Source organism: Xiphophorus hellerii, chromosome 7, assembly GCF_003331165.1.
Source record: "Xiphophorus hellerii strain 12219 chromosome 7, Xiphophorus_hellerii-4.1, whole genome shotgun sequence".
Lineage (NCBI taxonomy): Eukaryota > Metazoa > Chordata > Actinopteri > Cyprinodontiformes > Poeciliidae > Xiphophorus > Xiphophorus hellerii.
In genome coordinates, this window is record NC_045678.1 from 12,129,435 (window position 1) to 12,150,050 (window position 20,616).

The 20,616-nt window shown below is 37.3% G+C and overlaps 1 protein-coding gene across 2 annotated transcripts; it reads left to right on the forward strand.

Moving 5' to 3' along the window:
• Positions 1-17: 17 nt before the first annotated feature.
• kpna3 (karyopherin alpha 3 (importin alpha 4)) lies at positions 18-19,390 on the forward strand. Of its 2 annotated transcripts, XM_032568316.1 has the most exons (17): positions 29-195; positions 3,568-3,612; positions 7,328-7,417; positions 9,377-9,406; positions 9,543-9,595; positions 9,679-9,774; positions 10,686-10,771; positions 12,228-12,314; positions 12,392-12,561; positions 13,291-13,335; positions 13,433-13,564; positions 13,649-13,777; positions 14,060-14,164; positions 14,402-14,473; positions 14,746-14,908; positions 16,396-16,490; positions 16,581-19,390. In XM_032568316.1, exons 1-17 carry the CDS (start codon positions 127-129, stop codon positions 16,677-16,679), a joined length of 1,566 nt encoding a protein of 521 aa, XP_032424207.1. In that variant the 5' UTR covers positions 29-126; the 3' UTR covers positions 16,680-19,390. The 2 variants fall into 2 exon arrangements, 1 of the variants encoding a protein (XP_032424207.1); XR_004339981.1 differs by lacking the exon at positions 16,581-19,390 and having other exon boundaries at positions 18-195; positions 14,712-14,908.
• Positions 19,391-20,616: the final 1,226 nt, after the last annotated feature.

Here is a 20,616-nt window from a genome sequence, read left to right on the forward strand (position 1 = left end):
CTGCGATCTGTTACCTCCCCCTCCTTTGGAAGCACCACCAGCAGCAGCAGCAGCAGCAGAGGAGCTGCCGTGCCTTTGACGGAGCAGATACAGTAAGCCGGAGTCAGAGCTACACCCCACATAGCCATGGCAGACAACGCCGGCTTGGAAAACCACCGCATCAAGAGCTTTAAAAATAAGGGGCGCGATGTCGAGGTGAGTTCACTCGGGAATACAAGTATTAGTGATCTTCACTGAGTATGTTTCAGCGCAATAAATGCCTGTCTGCGGGCCTCGTTAGACAGTCTGGCCCCAACTGAAGCTGCCTGCCTACCAGTCGGCTACCTATCTACCTAGCTAGCTAGCTAATTTCAGCTACCATAAGGAGTTCGCCATCAGATGTCCTACTAAAACACGATACAGATATTTGAACTTGTAAATACGAATGCTATGGCGGTCGACAAATTCACTGAACCTTAGCGACGACTGTTTTTCAGCAGAAAGCTACGCGGCGGTTGGTCCGCTGTTAGATTTGAGGACAAGCGGTGTAGCTGTCATGTTAGCTTGCTGTGCTGGATGGATGGACACCGGGTCACAAGCGAGGCTGGGCCTGCCCGGCTTCACAACCGTGTCGTTTCTGGTGTTTTACAGCCAAATCGCGCTTATTGACTCTAAGAAAAAGACCACAAGGTCACACCACAACGTTATTATCTAGGAAATAATATTTTATAGTAATTTACACGACTTGCCCACAGTCACCATACCCACCCCTTCTTGGTAGCTAGCTAATGTCGTGAGGCAGCTAAACCAAGCTAAGTCACCAAACGCTTAGCTGAATGAGAACGATATTTTGACCTTACAGTTTTCCATATAGGTAAAAACAGCTGCTAGTTCTTAAGGGAGCTTTACTTTTGAGCGAATAAGCAACACAGACGATATTAACTTAAGCTAGCAGTGTTGGTGGAAGCCAGCATTGAAATATTACATGCTTGAACGATAATGCGCCAAACATGCAGATTACAGAAGTACAGTAAGTGCACTTTGAGCCACCTATTTTTGAAAACAACGAGCTTTTGGCTTGTACCCTGTTTGCAAATCTGCATTAGCAAACGCATAATTTAGCCGGCATGTCTAAATTTAAATGAGTGACTTTATTCGGTGAATATGCCATAAGCCATTCAGACAAATACAACCTGTGATTTTAAACTACTAAACAGGTTTTTCTGTTGAATTGGCCATACTTGGTTAGTTTGTCACCTTTGCTGGTTCTCAAGGCCTAGAGCTAGTTGACTAGCAGATTTCTGCAGTACCATTTCTAATCAGGTGTGTATGAGCAGAGACACTTCTAAAACATGGAGGACAGTAGCCCCCGAGGATCAGCATTGACAACCACTGACCTACATAAATACGAAAAACAGACTTATTTTTCTAGTTGTTTTTGTTTCAAATGGTTATTACTCAATGTAAAAGTCTAGCCTTCCTAAAGCATACTTCCAAGTACAGATTCGTCTAGTAACATCACATAAGGCCTAAAGCAACTCATCAAGATGCTTTTGAGTATGGGTGCATTTGATTTGTCTTGGAAGTTGAAGCTCAGATCTTGGAATGAACTTGTTCAAACTTGTGGGAAACCAGTGGGATTTGCTAATTGCTGTGGAGTTCACTACTACTAGCAATACAAGCTGATAATGTCATTTCTTACATTTTATGTGTTTGACTACAAAGAGAACGTGTTGACAAATTCTGATAGTACAATCCTATGGGAGCCTTTGGTTTGAGATAATATTCATAAAGTATAGTTTACATCTGCAACTTGCACAGTTTCATATGTGTGGCAGCCATATTGGATGCTGAACTCATGCCTGCTTGCACACCTCTGACTTTCCCAGTCAAACTTCTGACTTCAGTTCACACTTTCTTTTTGTTGTAATTACGACTTGGAACTTTGCAGTTCATAATGGTAACAAACATCAAGTCCGTTACTAGTATTTTTCTTGATTTGCCCTATTTATTCTTTTGTTTTGTATCAAAGTTCTGCTTCAGATGTATTGAGTTGTATTCTGTATCTCTGCAGAGAAACAATGTAGCCTCATTCGAGAAAACTGAATAGATTTTTTTTTATTATTATTTGGCAATAATGAAACACATGGAAGTGTACTAGAGTGGAACTTGAGTGCAGTGCTGTCAACAGTGTTTGCTAATGTGACACGAAGCAGAACAGGCTTTTTATTTTCTTCTGTCGGCTTTAAATAAAAACATTTTGAGATCCTACAGCTCTAAATCTTATTCAGCATCCAAATTCTTTATAGTCGGTGTTAAATTTTCTTTGGGGCGAAATACTCCTTGAAATGTGTGAAAGCTTTTTAAATCTGGGATAAAGAATTGCAAATATTTAGACTTATTCTACTTATGCATGATATTTAAGCAATTTTTCAGACGGCATATCTATCAGTCATGGGCTTGCCAAACAAAAACATGCTTGTGCTTGGTCATTCTGGTTTAATGTTAATCCTGAGATAATCCCCAAACAAAGGTATGTCTGAAAATGGTTTTCAAAATCTACTGTGGTGGCGATTTGAGTTTCACTGTAAACTTTCCAAAACACAGCTCAACTTCTTATGTTGGTAGTTGTTTTGAAACCAGGAGTCTGGTTGAGAAGCACGTGGCTACCATGATGTAGTCTCTGCCAAGTGCATTCCTGATGCTATTCAAGGCATCTGGGATGTCTGACCCAGGCCTTCTTAGAATCTTAGCATGAAATTGAGTTTTTGAACATGGATGACTCGGGCTACAGCATAGGAAAAGGGTTTATTTTGGTCTGTCATAGATTTGGTGTCATCTCAGGCAACTTTATTTAATTGCAAGAGTAACGCCAAACATACTGTGAAAGCCATGACTTATTTTCCCAATATATTTAAAATACAGTTCTTGTTGTGAGTTTATTGTAATACCAGCAGTAGAAATGTGAGCAAATAGTTATACACTTCACATATTTAGATATTAATACATTTAAGTTTACAAATTATTTGTACTAGTTAATGTTCAGATTAGACCATTACATGCTCACTGTACAGTAATAATTTCTGATTTGGGTCCATGTACTAGCATTGCCATTGGTTTGCAGTGGTTGGGATATGCCTCTCTTATCCCCTGCCTCCTGAGTTTCGACTGGCCCAAATTACGTAAGAGTCTATTTAGGAAGGCAACACGAACCTTTTTAAACAGTCACAAGATCATAGACCATTTCCAACTCCAATGGATGATCTGGAACCCAAGCAGACATACAAATGCAGCAATTAGCTGAACCCTTAAACTGTCTTTCATCAGTTGGGTTGGGTTTCGGTTGATTTACAGATGTCTTGCCTTCCATGTTTTTGTCTGACATGATTCTGTCCCTGAACATTGAAATGTTTCTGTCATCTAATGAGAAGAAAATGGTTTAACTTTTCTTTTGCTTATATATTTTGATTATAACCAATGTACTGTAATACTTTGAAAAGTGTGTAAACCTTCCAGTGTGTATTTTACCTTTGCAGTTAATGTTTGTTAATAAAATAGCTTCTAATTCCCAATTTTCCTCTATTACAGACTATGAGAAGACATCGAAATGAGGTGACGGTTGAGTTGAGAAAGGTGAGAAATGACATATACTAAACATTTTAATACTATTTTAGACTAATCTGAGAACCAAACAAGATTTTTCCATCAAAGCGGTTTCAGTTTTTAACTATAACCTGTGCTTTAGCTGGCTGTTTCTTGGTTCTATGAAAGCAGGCAGTGGCAGGGCAGTCAACCAGCGACCCACCGTGTTTGTGTGTTTAAAAAAATGTTAAAATTTACAAAGATTTGGAGGTTCATTAGTTGGTACCGTAATTTTGAAGTAATAGTGTGAGGCCAATGGGCAGTTGCATGGACGGCGCAATTGATGCGCACCCCTTTGAGCCCAGTTCAATGCATCAACTATAAACCTAGCTTAGTCTGTCTTAATATCAGTGTTATTGGTGTATAAAAAACTTCATTTAAAATAATCAAAAGATGCCGAGCCTGGTGGGGGGACAAGTCAAGCCTGGTGACCCACCAGGCTTATAATACATTGAGGGAAACCCTGAATGAGGTTGTAAACATGGTACTGTGTACATTTTGATTGGTTGTTTGCCTCCATTAGCCCACCTTCGGCTTGTGATTAAATAGGTCCAGGTTTTCAGTGCAAGAGTTGATGCATACGAAGGTAGAAGGTGGTAGATTTTTTTCATGTAGTGTTGCATTCTTCATAGTGTTCAAGTGTTGTTCATATAGTTCTATCCCCAGTTTAAAAAATGGCTGAGGTTCTTTAACACAAGATTAATGTGAAGAATTTTGTGGAGTTTGTTTGTTCCGTCTTCGTGGAGCTTAGTCTGGCCTGTAGACTAACAACTGTGAAGGCTCACTTTGAAGGGGTAAAAGCTATAACAACTGTGAAGGCTCATAGTTGTTATAGCTTTTACCCCTTCAAAGTGATCTTATCTTGGGTCAGTTGCATTTCTAAGCGGTTGCCTGAGAAATCTGTTTTTACAAGGGATGTTTTATTTTAATTTTTTAATTTAACCTTTATTTCACCACGGAAGCCCCATTGAGATTAAAACTCTATTATGCAGGAGAATCCTGGCCAAGACTGGCAACAGTACACAGACTGCAAAACATTCACAGCAAAAGTTAACACCGTCATAAATAAGCTGCCTTTCAATGCTTTTGTTATAGTTATACTGTCTTTATTTTCTTGACACTGTCAGGATTTGTTTAGCACAGCCTCTGTATAGGCCAGGATCATAATTGGAGGAACTTTGGGTGATTTATTGACTCTTATCATACAGGATAATTTCCATACATTGTTTACACTTTTTTTTCATACTGAGACTAATTAAAATTTAATCTACAACAGTAGAAAAAATACTAATTACAATTAACAAGGTTGTGTTTAAGAAGTTGCACACATTTAGCACTTAAACAAGTAGTGATAAATTATTTTTATCAGTAAATACTACATCTAAATGACTACACGATTTGTTTAATAGATCTTTGTGCTGCTAAATCAACAGAAATCTTTTAGAAACATGAGGCACATGTGTGAGGTATTCGTACCCCTACTGTCTAAATTTATGAGCGTACTAAATAGTTGCAGGTATATTTTAAGATATTGGTCCCTCAAAACTTTTGTTTCAATTTTCTATTCCCTTTTTTAGACTCTAGTTGTTTCTAAGAAAAGATTAAAGCAAGAAATTCATTCATACACCGGGCAATCTTATGTGCTTTACTAGACATAAAAAGAAGGAAAACAAAGACTTTTTTTTAACAGTGCTTAAAATCTAATTGAATATTTTATGAAATTCAAAGCATTGGGTAACAGAAATGCATTTTAAAATAAAAAATAATTGAAAATCACTTTCTAGCATCAATCAAAAACTGAAATTGATTACATATTTAAATACAGTTGTAGAGCTTACACCATTTATGTTCTGTAATGAAGAATACTTCAAGATAAAAAATATGTGTAGCACATTTTATAAGCAAAGGCAGCCTTTTTTTTATTGAGAGCCTAAGCACTAACATGACAGGGCCAGGAGCGTGTATTCGATTGTAACTCCAAATACAACGTCTCAGTCAAAAACTAGAAATGACTAACTTGGAGTCTTCTTCCAGCTGTAACTACTTCCTCACCGAACAGTGTTGTATTTAGCATGGTTTGGTAGCACTTGGGACAAAACACCGGAAAAAATCTGATTTTTCTTTTTTAGTTTCTGACCGCCTGGTCACTCATCAGGCCCTATTCAGATTATAATAGACTGATTATCATCACCAGCTGTATTTTTTTTCTGTGTATCTCAAGTTTTTCTTTTATTATTAATATAAAGAATGACTTTATGAACAGAGTGAACAAAGGTTTTCTTGCCATTGTGCTTTGGCAATTCTGAGGTGTCACACACATGCATGGGGGTGATTTTTCACAGCTGCAGTGTTTCTGGGGTGAGAATTTGTGAGGAAGTCTGTGCTGTTAAAACAAGAAAAACCTAGAGCTGCATCTATAAAATTTTAGCTTTTGGGTAATCTTTAGTAATTCCTTGGTTATCAGAGTTGTCACATATATATGTTATGACTGGCTATCTAGAGTTTATTTTACTGTTTTTTCTTAGTTTTTGAACTATTCAGCATTTAGATTATTCAGCATTTAGACACTATCCAAACAGAACAAAAATGTAGTAATGTTTTCCATAAAACATGTCAAGTCACCTTGGTCCAGAGATTAGTTGTCAGGATGTCTGTTCCAAAATTTCAGGCTTTAATTTATCCTTTAATTTATCAAAGTGCTCCAGTCTGAACAAATATAAGGAGAAATAATAACCTAAAATCCTGTAAATGTAAAGTAATTGCTGACATTGCTCTTTTATGCTAAGATAATTGTGTTTATAACAGAGCATTTTTGCTCTGGCCAAAAGTTTTGGCATCCAGAAATTTATTTCTCAGATTTTCTTCTCACTATCCTTCCATTCTTGATTTATCTTAATGTTGTGCGACCACAATAACTGTCCCCAAGAAACATATAACTACTGTGGTATCAAGGCTGATCTACAGTATGTGGAGTGCTTACTCCCAAGCAGGATTACATTTCCTAAAAGTATTTAGTTTTAGAAAATGTAAATGAGATCATCCTCATCTTTTTTTTTTCTAGAAAAAAATTAAACTTTTTAAATAAAGACATCTGATGTCTGGCAGAAATTTGTTCCCACTTAGTTTTCTGATCAGCATTTAAACATCATTCGAATCCTTTAACCTAACGGTTGAAGAGATTCAACCGTTAGGTTATGTTTAAACTTTTGCTGGGAGCAACTCAGCCGTCAGGAATACAGGCTGAAGTAACAGTACTGAACGTTGTCTATGTGAAGTACTAAAGCGGTTCTGAGTCTAGCACATTCCTTTTTAGCCGGATCAGAGCAACAAGAAGCACTGCACTAGCTGATTAGTCATCAGTGACGCACGTCAGCATGATGCACAGGAATGTAGGGCAAGGGAATCTCCTCCTACCACTGACTCACATGCCTTGCAGACGCATGCTGTGTGAATGTGAGCTTGTCAGAGTTGCAGCATGTTGGGATTTAGACTCGGGATTCAGTGTCTAGCAAAGATTAATTTGTGCAGGCTTTTTTAACCTTCTCTTTCAAACTGACCACTTGGCTTTCAAGCGAGGCTGCAGTTAAAGTATTTATCTGGGTTTTAGACACAGTCTAAGATATTAGACTGTGTCTTGTGGTTGTTTAAACATTCATGAATATATTAACACTCCTCGCTGCCCTCCTGTGTTTTCTCCTTTGGTCAGAATAAACGAGACGAACATTTACTGAAGAAGAGAAATGTCCCTCAGGAGGAGAGTCTGGAGGACTCTGATGTGGATTCAGACTTTAAAGGGGTAAGTGTGGGAGTATGTTGGACTGAGAGACCGGGTTGTTAAGATAACAGGTCATAGGGAGACAAAATAAAACAAACAGCTTTTGCGCATATTTCAATAGCTTTAAAAATAATAATAATAAGAAGCCATGAAGTTCTGGGAAAAAAACAATTATGCTGTAAAACATTTACCACCTCAAAATCAAATGCATTGTATAGAGCTGGCCATTATTCAGAAAACAGGGTAATCAGATCTGCTTAAAGGCATTTATGAAGAAATTCTAACCCAGTGCTGATGTGGTGAGGATATTTTCAAAGTCATGATGATTGTGTGAACTCAGATTATGATGCGATGATGTTGAGTTTCTCACCACGAAACATCCTGTTTGTTTTGACACAGAAATGTGCCTCACTGGGAGCCTGTAATTTATTGTGATGGTGAAACTGCAATATTTGAGTCATAACTGTGTTTTTGTCTTGTTGGAAAAAAATGAACTGAATTGAATGGTGCTTCATAGTTGAAGCTGTGCTGTATTACATGCTTGATGGGCAAAACAACACCAGGGTCAGGCAGCAGTAAACACCCACGTACTTAAGATCCAGCACTGCAGCCTCAGGCGGCAGCCTGTGTGTGTGTGTGTGTGGGTCTGGGTGAGACTAGAGAAACCTACCATATGTTGACACACACTCTTTATCTGTGAAGACCCAGGCAAGAAACGCATGAGAGGAGTTTGATTCTAGAGACTGTATCTTTTGTTTAAAATTCAGCACATGTGAAAACAACTGGAAAAAGATAAATTCTTTATCTTTTACATAAAAAAAGCAATTGCTGTTTAATCACGTTCTGATGTATAAATATAATTTATACCAACAAAATGTCACTGAACAGATTTGAATAAATTTTGTCTTCCAGTCTTACCAGTTTGTTTCAAATGCAATGAACATCAGCTGTGTTGACGTGTGTAAGATTTCCAGTACGCTGGGTTTAGGCATGTTAAGCTCAACACAAACTGTGTTTTGTTTTTTTTTCCTTTAAAAGTGTCCAACACTATTATACAACAATATTCAAAACTAGTTAATGAAACTAAAGACAGATCAAATAAAAATAAAATTGTTGATGGTCAGAAACTACTTTGGCAGATGGTTGAAATATTCAAATGTTTTGTATTTTTAATATCATCTCACCTGCCCTAATCTTGCAGTGATTGCAGCTGCATACAATTTCACATATGATTGGCTCATTTAAAAATGTACTATCATTATTACTATGGAAATTACACAAATTATGTCCCCAATTATTTATAATTATTATTATTCCTTATGTTACTATGTGGAGCTTTTGTTGTTGCTGGGCTCACAAAAATCTCTTCATACGTAATCAAATGGTACTCAAGTCTTTGCTACTCCTATACATTTACATGAGAGTGAGGTCCTTCAGACTACTTTTCTAGCTTTTATTTGTTTATTTTTTAATCATTACCCCTTTGCCAGAAAAACCCCAGTGGAGTATTATGGTCTGAAACGCCAGAGATTGGTGTAAAGAAATAAATATTAACAAGATCATATTTGCGGAAATTTCAGCCATAAAATTGTGTAACTTGAGGAAAAAAAATGTACAAATGCAGTTTATTGTGGTTTTTAAAAAAGATGGACTTTGTTTGCGAATTGTTCTGTTTCAAAGTTGTTTTTGCTCTTCAAATGAATAGAGACCAGTTTAAGTTCTGCATACTAGACAGAATTGGTAAAACATTTTCCATTTTGAAATATTCTAGTAGAACTGCACAATATTTTGCAACTATATCCTCACAGCATTATACTCCTAATATCAAGATGTCAGATTTTGCAAACCAGTCATTTATTCAGCCCGTTGGAGAGTCTTTCAGTGGTAGAAAAAATGTGGATTTATTGCAACTGATGGTTGCAACACATATAAAATAATATGGACTAGATTTTTAATAACCCTATTCTTCTCGTTTTGCAGCAAAATGTTACACTTGATGCAATCTTACAGGTAGGAATTAAATTTATCCTATGATTGTTAAATCTGTCCTAAATATTCTGCATGTTGCACAAAATCTGTGCAACATTGATTCTGGTCATTGATTCTATATTATATCATATAATCCTGTTCTTCTTTTTAAACACAGAACGCAACCAGTGACAATGCTGTTATACAGCTCAGTGCAGTGCAAGCAGCCCGGTAAGTTGCTCTAAAACCAAAGAGTGTATGCCAAAATGACATGGGTTTTTATTAATAATAATCCTGATGTTTTGGTTTGTCAGAAAACTTCTCTCCAGTGATAGAAACCCTCCTATTGATGACTTGATAAAGTCTGGGATCCTGCCCATTTTAGTCAAATGCCTGGAAAGGGATGACAAGTAAGTCTGTTCAGATATCTTTTATGCAACACATCATTTATTAAAAAAAATAAATAAATAAAAAGACATATTTCTGTATCATTTTCAAAATCTGATGCTACTGTAGCAGGTTTTTGTTGCAACAGTGCACTGGGCTTGTTGTTCCCCACTGTGACCACACGTGAGAGTGTGTGTGGAGGCATGCAGGGCAGCTGGCTGGCTCTCTCAGCTCAGGCCAAGCCAAATATATCGACATTCCTGTCTCTAAGAGTTCCCCAATTCCCAGGACCTTGTGCTCAGTCAGGGGACAGATTGAATAGCTTGGTTGTAAGATCCTTAAGGAAGAAGCGGTATAGAAGTTTATAGTGGAATCAAACAATAGCTAGACTGTGAAACCTATTTATAATGCATTAATACTCCGTAAAAGAATATCTAGTTTTAACTGTTATGAGAAGAAGGTATGCTTAAATGACATCTATTGCCATTTAAAAATAAAGCAAAAGTGATTTAAAGGTCTTTAAATTGGGTCTCTGAATTCTCACTACTAACTAACAGAAAGCTCGTCATGCCAAAGCGATGTTGTTTATTTGACATCTGTGCTGAGGAGGAGTAAATCAAACCCTCAGAGATTCCAGATAATTATTGGAGCCAGTTAGCTATTTATTGTGGCAGATGGATTAATCACTTGACCACAATATGTTGATTTATTTTCTTGTGTTGCATCAGTTTTTCTGAAAAACAATTAATTATAGTCCTCTAGCATAAACTCAACCTTATTCTGCTAAGGAGTCTGAACTCTAAATCTATTTGCATTTAATATTTTACTAACAAGGTAAATGTCGATTATAAATGGGGCCAGTTGATTTTTTTTTAATAATAAGCAAACGTGTTGCTTATTATTAACTGATTTAAATGTGCTCTTAATCCCACAGTCCTTCACTTCAGTTCGAGGCAGCTTGGGCTCTGACCAACATCGCCTCTGGGACATCAGCACAGACTCAGGCTGTGGTTAAATCAAGTATGTTGACCCGGCATTCTGTCTTCCCCGGTGTTACCCCGTCAGTCTGTGTTTATCTACTGTCTGCAGTCTGAGGAGCTAGCATTTTTGTATTTTTTTTTTATTTATTTATTTTTTTTAAGTTTAGAAAATTGGTCGCATTTCAAAATAGACAAATTGACTCGCTAGTGAGACAGAGAAGGTGAATCCGACTGAAGCTTTTGCTTGAAGTTAGAAAATGCACTTTAGGAATACATGCAAAGTGTGATAATAATGGTGAATGTCATAATGAGAGACTCATTAGTTCCTCTCTTTCTGCATATTTTCACTGAAAATACTGCATCTGCCTACAGCTGATGGAGCAACTTTGTCAGAGGATCTTAATGCCACAATAACATTTTACTGGAAGAATCGTCCCAGAAATTATTGCGATAAACAATAACATTGTTGTTTTGAGATCATTTTCAGGTAACATATTGATAATGGCCTAATAGTTCAAGTTCATCCTTTCACAGACCGATAAACTGAAATTTTGTAATTAACACGTCACAATGGAATTAAACATATTTCAAATATCCAAAATAAAACACAACAACCTCAAACTATAAATATAACAGAAATGAAAACCATACACAACCAAAACATAAATAAAATGGATTACTACATTTAATCATCAGAATTTATGAAGTTCATTTTAATTTATCAACTGTTTATTGTAGTAAACAAGCATCAACAAATACATTGAAAGTATAAAGATAATGATGGCTTTTATGGTTTATTACCTCTTTATTACTGCAGTCCAAGAAGTTATTCTCTTATTGATATTGTTTAGAATCAAATTCTAATGACGATAAATTTCCCAACATGCAATACAATCTGATGCTTCATGTCTGGACTGCATGTGTGAGACCGTCATATTTACCAAGAAGAGAGTAATGCTATTTATAATGTGAATTTGTTCGTTCTTTGCTTTTTGAACAGATTAAGTGTGAAAAAAAAAACCTCAAGTCTAAAAAATTATTGGTCAGATTTTGATTTAAATGTGTCCCAAATTAACTGAAATTTCCAAAATTCAGATTTTTTTGTTTATGCAAATGAACCAAGTAGAGCATTTAATTTAAATGGTGCTTATTGGTGTTGCAGACATGTAAGATAATTTGAAAGTGTTTTGTCTGTGCCAAAGTTTACAAGGCAGAGGCAGACACTCAGGCCTTGACCCAGAGGAGGTGTGTGTGTGTGTATGCGTGTGTGTGTGTGTGTACCCCAAGCGTTGCTTTTATCATTAAGAACACGGCCAGTAAATTATTTATGAAGGTTGTTTTGTTGTCGCCTCCGCTTCAGTTTCCACGGGATGTTTGGGGCCCCGGGTTGCCACAGTAGATTTATGTTTATTTTGGCTTCAAGTGTTCTGGGAAACAAGCTTTTCTGTGGAGTCACCTCGGGCAGAATTTTGATTTGTTGATGTTTGCGTATCCAGATGCAGTGCCCTTGTTCCTGCGGCTGCTACACTCTCCTCACCAGAACGTCTGTGAACAGGCCGTATGGGCTTTAGGAAACATCATAGGTGAGTGTGGCCCACTGACACAAGTGTCCATGAGCAAGCAACAGCCCGAGCTGAGATGTTCGTCACTTCTTGCTCAGGCGACGGTCCACAGTGCAGGGATTATGTCATCTCCCTGGGCGTAGTGAAGCCTCTGCTTTCTTTCATCAACCCATCTATCCCCATCACCTTCCTACGCAATGTCACCTGGGTCATCGTTAACCTCTGCCGCAACAAGGATCCGCCTCCGCCCATGGAGACGGTGCAAGAGGTGGGTGTGCCCGGAGAGCAATTCGTCCATTAGTGTGTTCAACTTTTCCAGGAGATTTTCTGTTCTCATAATTACTACAGAAGGAGGATGGAGTATAAAACTGTGATTATTCAAGTTTGGTACCTTCCCACCCCCCCTTTTTTATTACTGTGTTTTTGTTGTACACTGATGGTAAAAAAAAACAAAACAGCTGAAATGAAGTATGGCTTTCCACAGCAAGATTTCACTCTCACCATTTGTAAAAAAGCACGTTAAAAAAGCTGCTATAATTCAGCTCTGTGGATGGCAGTGATCAGCTGGCATTAGGAAACAGAATCCCAGTAGACACTCTTTGAGGGAGGAATTGATGTAACAAAATACAAAAAATCAACAAGACAAAAACAAATGGATGCACTTGACCAGCTGTTATCAGTTGCCTTATGTGATGTCATCAGAGCGAGGCGCACATGGTAGCTTGTTGTAGGAGTGTAGATTTACTTTTGATTTAAAAATAGAAAGAAAACAAATGTAGCAATATCAGATTTTCTGGTGAAAAGAAATCCCAGATACAGTTTTCCATAAACCTGTGTCACTGTGCTGCAGATTTTCATGCAGACTAGTTTGCTGACCTGCCAGCCTCATGCTAGCATGGTTACCCAGTTCTGTTGTGATGTTTTTTTAGTTCTGTACCAAGGGTACATGCAAAGCTGTTTATGTCCCAAATCTAACTTTTCCTTTTCCTTTTCACAGATTTTGCCTGCTCTCTGTGTGCTAATATATCACACTGATATAAATGTAAGCATCGAACTGAATAACATTTTTTTACCCATGCCAGTTTTAGACTTTGTGTGTTTTAAAATTGTGCAATCATTGTTCACCTCATTGCGTTTAGATACTCGTAGACACAGTGTGGGCTCTGTCTTATCTGACGGACGGAGGAAACGAACAAATCCAGATGGTCATTGATTCTGGAGTGGTTCCATTTCTTGTGCCTCTCCTCAGCCATCAGGAGGTGAAAGTTCAGGTAAGACATTGTTCTGCTGAGCTGAATGTTGTTTGTCTCTATAATTAAGTAAATTGTTTTTGTTCTCTTGTCTTCAAACTCCAGACTGCAGCTCTGAGGGCAGTTGGGAACATTGTGACAGGAACAGATGAGCAGACCCAGGTGGTTCTTAACTGCGACGTTCTCTCGCACTTCCCCAATCTGCTCACCCATCCTAAAGAAAAGATTAACAAGGTATCGCAAACTAAATGGTTCTTTTTGTTCTGTTAAAAATGTCCGTAAACTTATATACATTTATAAACGTTAACGCATCGTCATGATGGTGTAAAAATATACTAATCAAAACCCAGCCTTAGCATTTAACGAGAGTAATGTAGCCATTTAAACTCTGATAATAATGTAAAGGATTAAAGGAGTTGGGTTTTAAGTCCAGGAGTGGTTATTATTGAAAGCGTTTTCTCTGCGGTGAGTTTTTTGGGGGATAGTTTTGACCATTTGTGATTGGTTTGTTTACAGGAAGCTGTCTGGTTCTTGTCCAACATCACAGCTGGGAACCAGCAGCAGGTCCAGGCAGTTATCGAGGCCGGGCTAATTCCTATGATCATCCACCAACTGGCCAAGGTTTGTGCACATTAGAGGAGCTGCTGGACATTTAAGCTTTAGTTCTTTCTCATGGTTGCAACAAATCCGGTTTGGAAAAGTATATTGTTTCAGCGCTAATCTGATGTTTTTGCTTGTTGTTTTTATTTTTTATTTTTTAGAAACATGCTCTTAGAATGAAATGATCACCTAGATTTAATGTCTGCCCTAACCGTATGCTGTGGTAGGACTTTTTGCTAACAGACTGGCTCTCCACAGGGTGACTTTGGCACTCAGAAGGAAGCAGCATGGGCTATCAGCAACCTCACCATCAGTGGGAGGAAAGACCAGGTGAGTCTGACTTTTGACGTAGAAATCTTTCATAATTCACTTTCCTTACATTTAAGTTGCTTTAATTTGTGAATTTACCTGTTAAGGTATTGACCTCAGTAGTAAATCTTTACCAGAACATAAAGAAGTCTCATTTGACGGATGCATCTTGGAAATATTTTGTTCTTTAAATATCACTGTGAACGTTGAGTAAGCTTGTTTTCCAGACTTGTAACTGTGTACCTGTGTTGCAATAAAGTATGAATGTGGTGTGTATGTATGGGTTTGTGTAGGTGGAGTTCTTAGTGGAGCAGAATGTCATCCCTCCCTTCTGTAACCTGCTGTCAGTGAAGGACTCTCAGGTGGTGCAGGTTGTCCTGGACGGCCTCAAGAACATCCTCATCATGGCTGGAGACGAAGCCAGCACCATTGCTGAAATCATAGAGGAGTGTGGAGGTCTGTGTTCATTCACTTCGTTTTGGTTAACATTAGGAATGGCCCTGTTAGGACAGAGATGTGAAGAATAGACATTCTTAGCTAATTGTAAAATAATAAATATGGATTTCCACTAGAGGATTTTGCTAAATGCAAAGTATTTTTAAAAAAGGTTTGATTTTGGATTGAGATCACAAGAAGCACAATGATGATGTGATCAGAGCATGTTAGAAAACCTAATGAACAGAATTCAAATGTACTCTTGTGAAGAAGAAATTTGTAAAACATGAACGGGAAAAAGAAAAATGCAAATAGGTGTCATTGAGCTCTGCTGCCTTCATGTCTTTTGTGATGTCATCAAAGGTATGTGGGTTGCAACTTGTTTTAGGAGGGTACATTTTATTTTTAACAACAAAATGGTTAAACTTGTAGAAAACTAAACATGACATATTAGTTCATAAAACTATATATATATATATATATATATATATATATATAGCTTTTTCTTTCACATAGGCCTGTCATGATTATAAACTGTCCTAAAAACTATTGCGATAAACAATCATATTGTTGTATTGAGATCATTTCCAAGTAATGTATTGATAATCACATCATAATGCAAATACATCCTCTCAAAGATCAATAAACTAAAACATTTCTAAAGAACGCTGAACACTGGAACAGGAATATATTTTAAATATCCATAATAAAATAAAACAAATGACCAACAACAATAAACAAAAAGGAATTAAAAACCAAATACAATCAAAACCATGAATATAATGGATTATAAAGTCTCTGTAAACAAAATTGCCCTTCACATAATAATTGTTAGGGCCAAATAGGTAGAGCAAGAAGTACATGATTGATTTATTGCATTTTGCAACAGGCTTAATTCCCCATATTGCAGTATCAGATTGATTTGGTATTTTCTCCCAACAAGATTTTTTGTTGTACTGAGTTAGTTATATTTGACTCTTAAGTCTTTCATAAACTTGCATCGTTCTCCTGCTGGCTGTTGTCATGCAGCTTAGCTTGCTGAACTGCTATGATAATGCGGCTCAGTTCTGACTTTGTTCTTTGCCTTGGATGTGATTCAAATTTAATGATGAGCAGATCACCTGAGTAAGGAAGCTGCTGTTGAAGTTTACAGCCTATTAGTGTAAACTTCATTCCACAGGGTGGAAAATACTTTGCAATAGCTACCAAATGACATACGGAAAGCCCAAATTAGTTGGATCGACTAAATAATGAAGCTGATCTAAAAATGTGCCAGGTCTTCACATGAAAAATAAACACTGACTTTTAAAAATCAGCATTTTTTTTAGACTTATAAAGCATCTGACCTTGTTGGCTAAAATGTATTAGTTTTTTATCTGTGCTTAGAAGCAATTGTAATTGACTTTTCAGTGTGTGAAAGTGAATTCTACAAAGCATATTCAGTTTTGGTAACAGAATAAATGTTTTGCTTGGCCTCCTGTTGAAATGTTGCCGTCCTTCTTTTTAAGGTTTGGAGAAAATAGAAAACTTGCAGCAACATGAGAATGAAGATATCTACAAATTAGCCTTTGAGATCATTGATCAGTACTTTTCAGGAGACGATGTAAGTTCTCCATCACCAATTTGCCTTTTTTCGTTTTTCTCCTTTTTGTGTTGGCTCTAAAATCAGTTTGGCGATATCTGTTGTTTTCAGATTGATGAAGACCCTAGCTTGATCCCTGAAACCACTCAAGGAGGAACCTTCAACTTTGACCCTGCATCCAACATGCAAACAAAGGAGTTCAATTTCTAAAAAGCCAGGATGTTTGGTTCCACTAGTTGCAGGGGCGTCCTGTAATTACCGCAGACATTCATCCATCTCTCCCAACAATCTGGCAACCCGGTACAGAAGGATTTTAAAACACCAATCTCGCCACTAAAGGATTTAAATCACAGCCACTTCTGCACTGTGGGGAGCTTTTTTTTGTCTTGTTTTTTTTTTAAGTTCCTTCTAGTGCAACTCTTCATACTAGTTGTTCTGCTGGCAACCTGCATGAGGAGAACTGTCAGTGCTGCCAGTGCTTCTATCACTCAAAAGTAAAACCAGAAGGAGGGGAAAAAAAGCCTTCTTGGCAAGATCCAAATTGCCAAATGTCAAGTCTTCACGACAGAAACACAAGCACATTTTCAGATCCAACCGCGCGCACACACTCTCACATTTATATATAAATGTATAGAAATACATATATGTATACACACTTTCTGACACTTGGGATTTGTGTGCATACTTCTGTTAGAAGCCGTCATATCAAATCTGGGGAAGAAATACTGCTGTTGGTTTGTGGTTTTATATTTTGTGCTTTCCCTCCCTTGGATCGTCACCCTCTGCACGCACACACACACACACACACAGACACAGAGAGAAACACAATTGTACACCCTTGGTCACAATGTTTCCTGATGAACAGGCACACCCCTCTGTCACCCGTTTTAAAGAGATAATCCCCGAGCTAAGCCATGATTACCACGGACCCCCTCCGCTCCGCCCACCCAGGAAGTGGAGGTGTGAAAGGGCTCAAAGGTAAAAACAATAAAGGAATCCGTGGCAAACTGACTGACGGGACTTCTGACTCAATTTTCAAAGTTTTTTTTTTTTTCGTGTGACCTCTGTCAAAATATTAGACTCTTTTAAAGGAATTCATCAAATGTGAAGAAAATGCCATATTTTTTTTTCCTCTCGACACAAACAGCTAATGTCCCTCTACAGATTCAGAAGAGCAGCAACTTTTTTTTTTTTTTTTTTTTTTTTGGTCGTCAAAATATGTAAATTTCTGTCACCAGGCGGACGATGAAGGCACAGAGACTTACAAAAAGAGGGAACGCATCAGCCGTACCATTTGCCCCTCCCTGCAAACTGTTTTCCTCTGGACTCCCCTGTAATGTGAAAACTCAGATATGGGGGCAGGGTTTGGAAAAAAAAAAAAAAACCCTTCAAACTGAAATCAAACCATAAGGTTATTTTTAGCTTCTTCTTTTTTTTTTTTTTTTTAAAAAAGAAGAAATTCTCACTTTGAACGGATATTAATTTCGCATTTCAGCCTGGTCTGGTATAATCTGTGGAATATTTTTATTTTTTTTTATTAGTTTTATTTTCCTCCAGTCTTATGCACACAATTGAGGCACGGTGACGTCTGCCTGCAGAAAGGGACCTATGCTCATTGAAGACTAGCCTCATACAGAGTGCAGGTCCTGATCTTTATAGTACTTAAGTACTTTTTGATTAAGAGGTCACATGTCATCACTCGATTTGAATAATTGTAAAAAAAAAAAAAGAAAAAAACAACAAAAAAACATGTGATGTGTATCTCTCCTTACCGTCTAACAAATATATGAATATATTTACATAAAGCCTGTACAAAGCTGCTGCAGCTGACGGTCATTGGATGGTTGATAACTATCCCACATGGCTGGGGAGGGTTTTTGTTTAGTTTTTTTGGAAGCAATATTTTATTTTATTTTTTTTTTTCTTTTGACTTGCAAATGTATTGTGATGACATGCTGATAAATTGGAGTAGGCCGGGTTTTTTGGTTTGTCTTGTTTTCACCTCTTATTGCGGTGACGGCTGTTTTGAAAATGTACCGTCCCACGTTCCAGTTGGTGTTTAGATCCGGGGCCGAGGCGACTAAATTTAAGTCGGACCCCGAACCTCAGTCTTGTAGATGAATCCGCTGGTTGGCTGCTAACTTTTCAGATTATTGGGGTGGGCGTACGGAGCAGCGACTGGATCACAGTGGGGGGCTTTAAATATCTGGTAGGGCTGTTAAAAGCAGCCAGGACTTTTTTTTTTTCCTTTTTTTTGGGATTAGCTAATATTACTGAACAAAACTATTGAGAGGGTGTACAGTCATGAACTAGCAGACTAGACCGAGCCACTTTAAAGATTTACAATTTTGTTGTCTTGTATCCAAATTGGATGCAAGCTTATGTTTGCAAGATTTTTACTTGCTAATAAAAAGCTGTTTTAAGTGAAATAATAGGAGAAAAAGAAGCAACAGACAGCGTTTTGGCCTCTGATTGTTTGTATCTTTTTATAAATTTTAGATTGAACTCTTCTCTTTAAGGTGGCTCATTGATGCTTTCAACTCTTGTGCATATTAAAGACAATAATGAGTTGAGAAATCATTGTGCCTTTTGTTTTTTGTTTTTTATTTCAACTGCGAATAGATTTTTCTGAACAAACGGAGCAACTGGAGAATCTTCACACGGGGGTAAATTTGTCGTCTCCCTACTGTTGGAGTTTGCCATTAGGAATGGTCAGTGCTGCTCTTTGCTGTCAAAAACAACTGTTTCTTTCATATATTTTACCCACTGAACAATGTACGACACCATTCCTTCCTCCCTGACTCCACAAACCTCACCGGTTTGCCATAATTTCAGTCAACAGACCGTGGTTTCCTATCTCACCCTGAGGACGTCGTCTGTGTTTCTGATTCTAACCAAAATAAACTTGCTGTCTAGCCGTTTGTTCCTTGTAGCTTCCAAGTGTTTGTTTCACACATCCAGGAGATTTTCTTGGGTTGGCTAAAATGTGAGAAGTTTTCCACAGAGAGGGTTTCCAACTGTTGGAGATAAAGACCAAGAAGGCAATCATTAACTTAGCCTTAGACTTTGAATAGAGGTTTCCCGTGGAGTCGGTCCAAACAACATGATGTATAAGATAACCAACTTAAAAAATGAGACATTAATCCTCCTGACCTATATTCACATGTTAAATATTGAGATTTTATCATATATATATACTATATATATATACAAACCAGGTGTTTCAGTTTCATTGTCCAACCCCTGTATATATATATATATATACAGTATACTGTATATATATATATATATATTTCACATTACAAATCAATATTTTACAGACCAACATTAACTCATACATTCCTACACAGTGGAAAGCATGGAGTAGGTTTTTTTTTTAACATTTTCCAGGTCTGTATGTGTGCAAAAAAGAAAAGGCACCATGGGAAAAAAATTACTGTTTTTTTTAAATTTCATTCAATATCCTATTGTCTAAAAGAAAAAAAAAAATTCCTTATTTCATATAGAACTATTATTTATTTTTGTCTATTTTTGCAATTCTGATTTGGTATTATAATACCTATGAAACTGATGTTTTAAAAAGTTCCAGTAAGTATTTTTTTGCCAATTTATGGTGGGTAAGTATAATCACTTTTTCAATAAATGACTAAAAACAGGAGAAAATTGATTTAGGGCCCTACTTGAGTAAGGAAGCAGAAGAATCAGCTGACGGGGAAAAATTGTGGCATTTACCCTCGGATCAAAGTTTTAGGCTGGACTTCGTGGGTTTTAAATTTGTCTGTTGTAGGCATTGACCAAATCACAAAAAAGTGCCTTTTTTCTGAAAAGTGTGGTGTGCGTTTCTACTTGGCCACTTTAAGCTAATGTCTTTTGAAACCACTTTTCAGTGCAATTACAGCTGAAAGTTTGCCTACCAGCTTTGCACTTTTCTAAAATATCTCAAGTCAGATGAAAGGAAAAACATCAGTTTTCAGTCCATGCCACAAACTTGTTAATGTCTTATTTTTTATATATATACAAGCCTTTCACGGTGGCTATGCAAGTATCTTTAGAGTCAATATTTGAGTGGAAGGCCCAGTGTTGAGTCCTTTGCTTCCACTAACATGTTTTGAATATTAACCAGGGTTAAGTTTTATCTTCATCGTTC

What these genes read in the sequence shown, in the direction of transcription:
- kpna3 (XM_032568316.1), top strand. Translation starts at nt 127, where the DNA reads ATGGCAGACAACGCCGGCTTGGAAAACCACCGCATCAAGAGCTTTAAA. An exon ending in TGACGGTTGAGTTGAGAAAG is followed by an intron (nt 3,613 to 7,327) that starts GTGAGAAATGAC and finishes TCCTTTGGTCAG; the next exon opens with AATAAACGAGACGAACATTT. An exon ending in TCAGGCTGTGGTTAAATCAA is followed by an intron (nt 10,772 to 12,227) that starts GTATGTTGACCC and finishes TTGCGTATCCAG; the next exon opens with ATGCAGTGCCCTTGTTCCTG.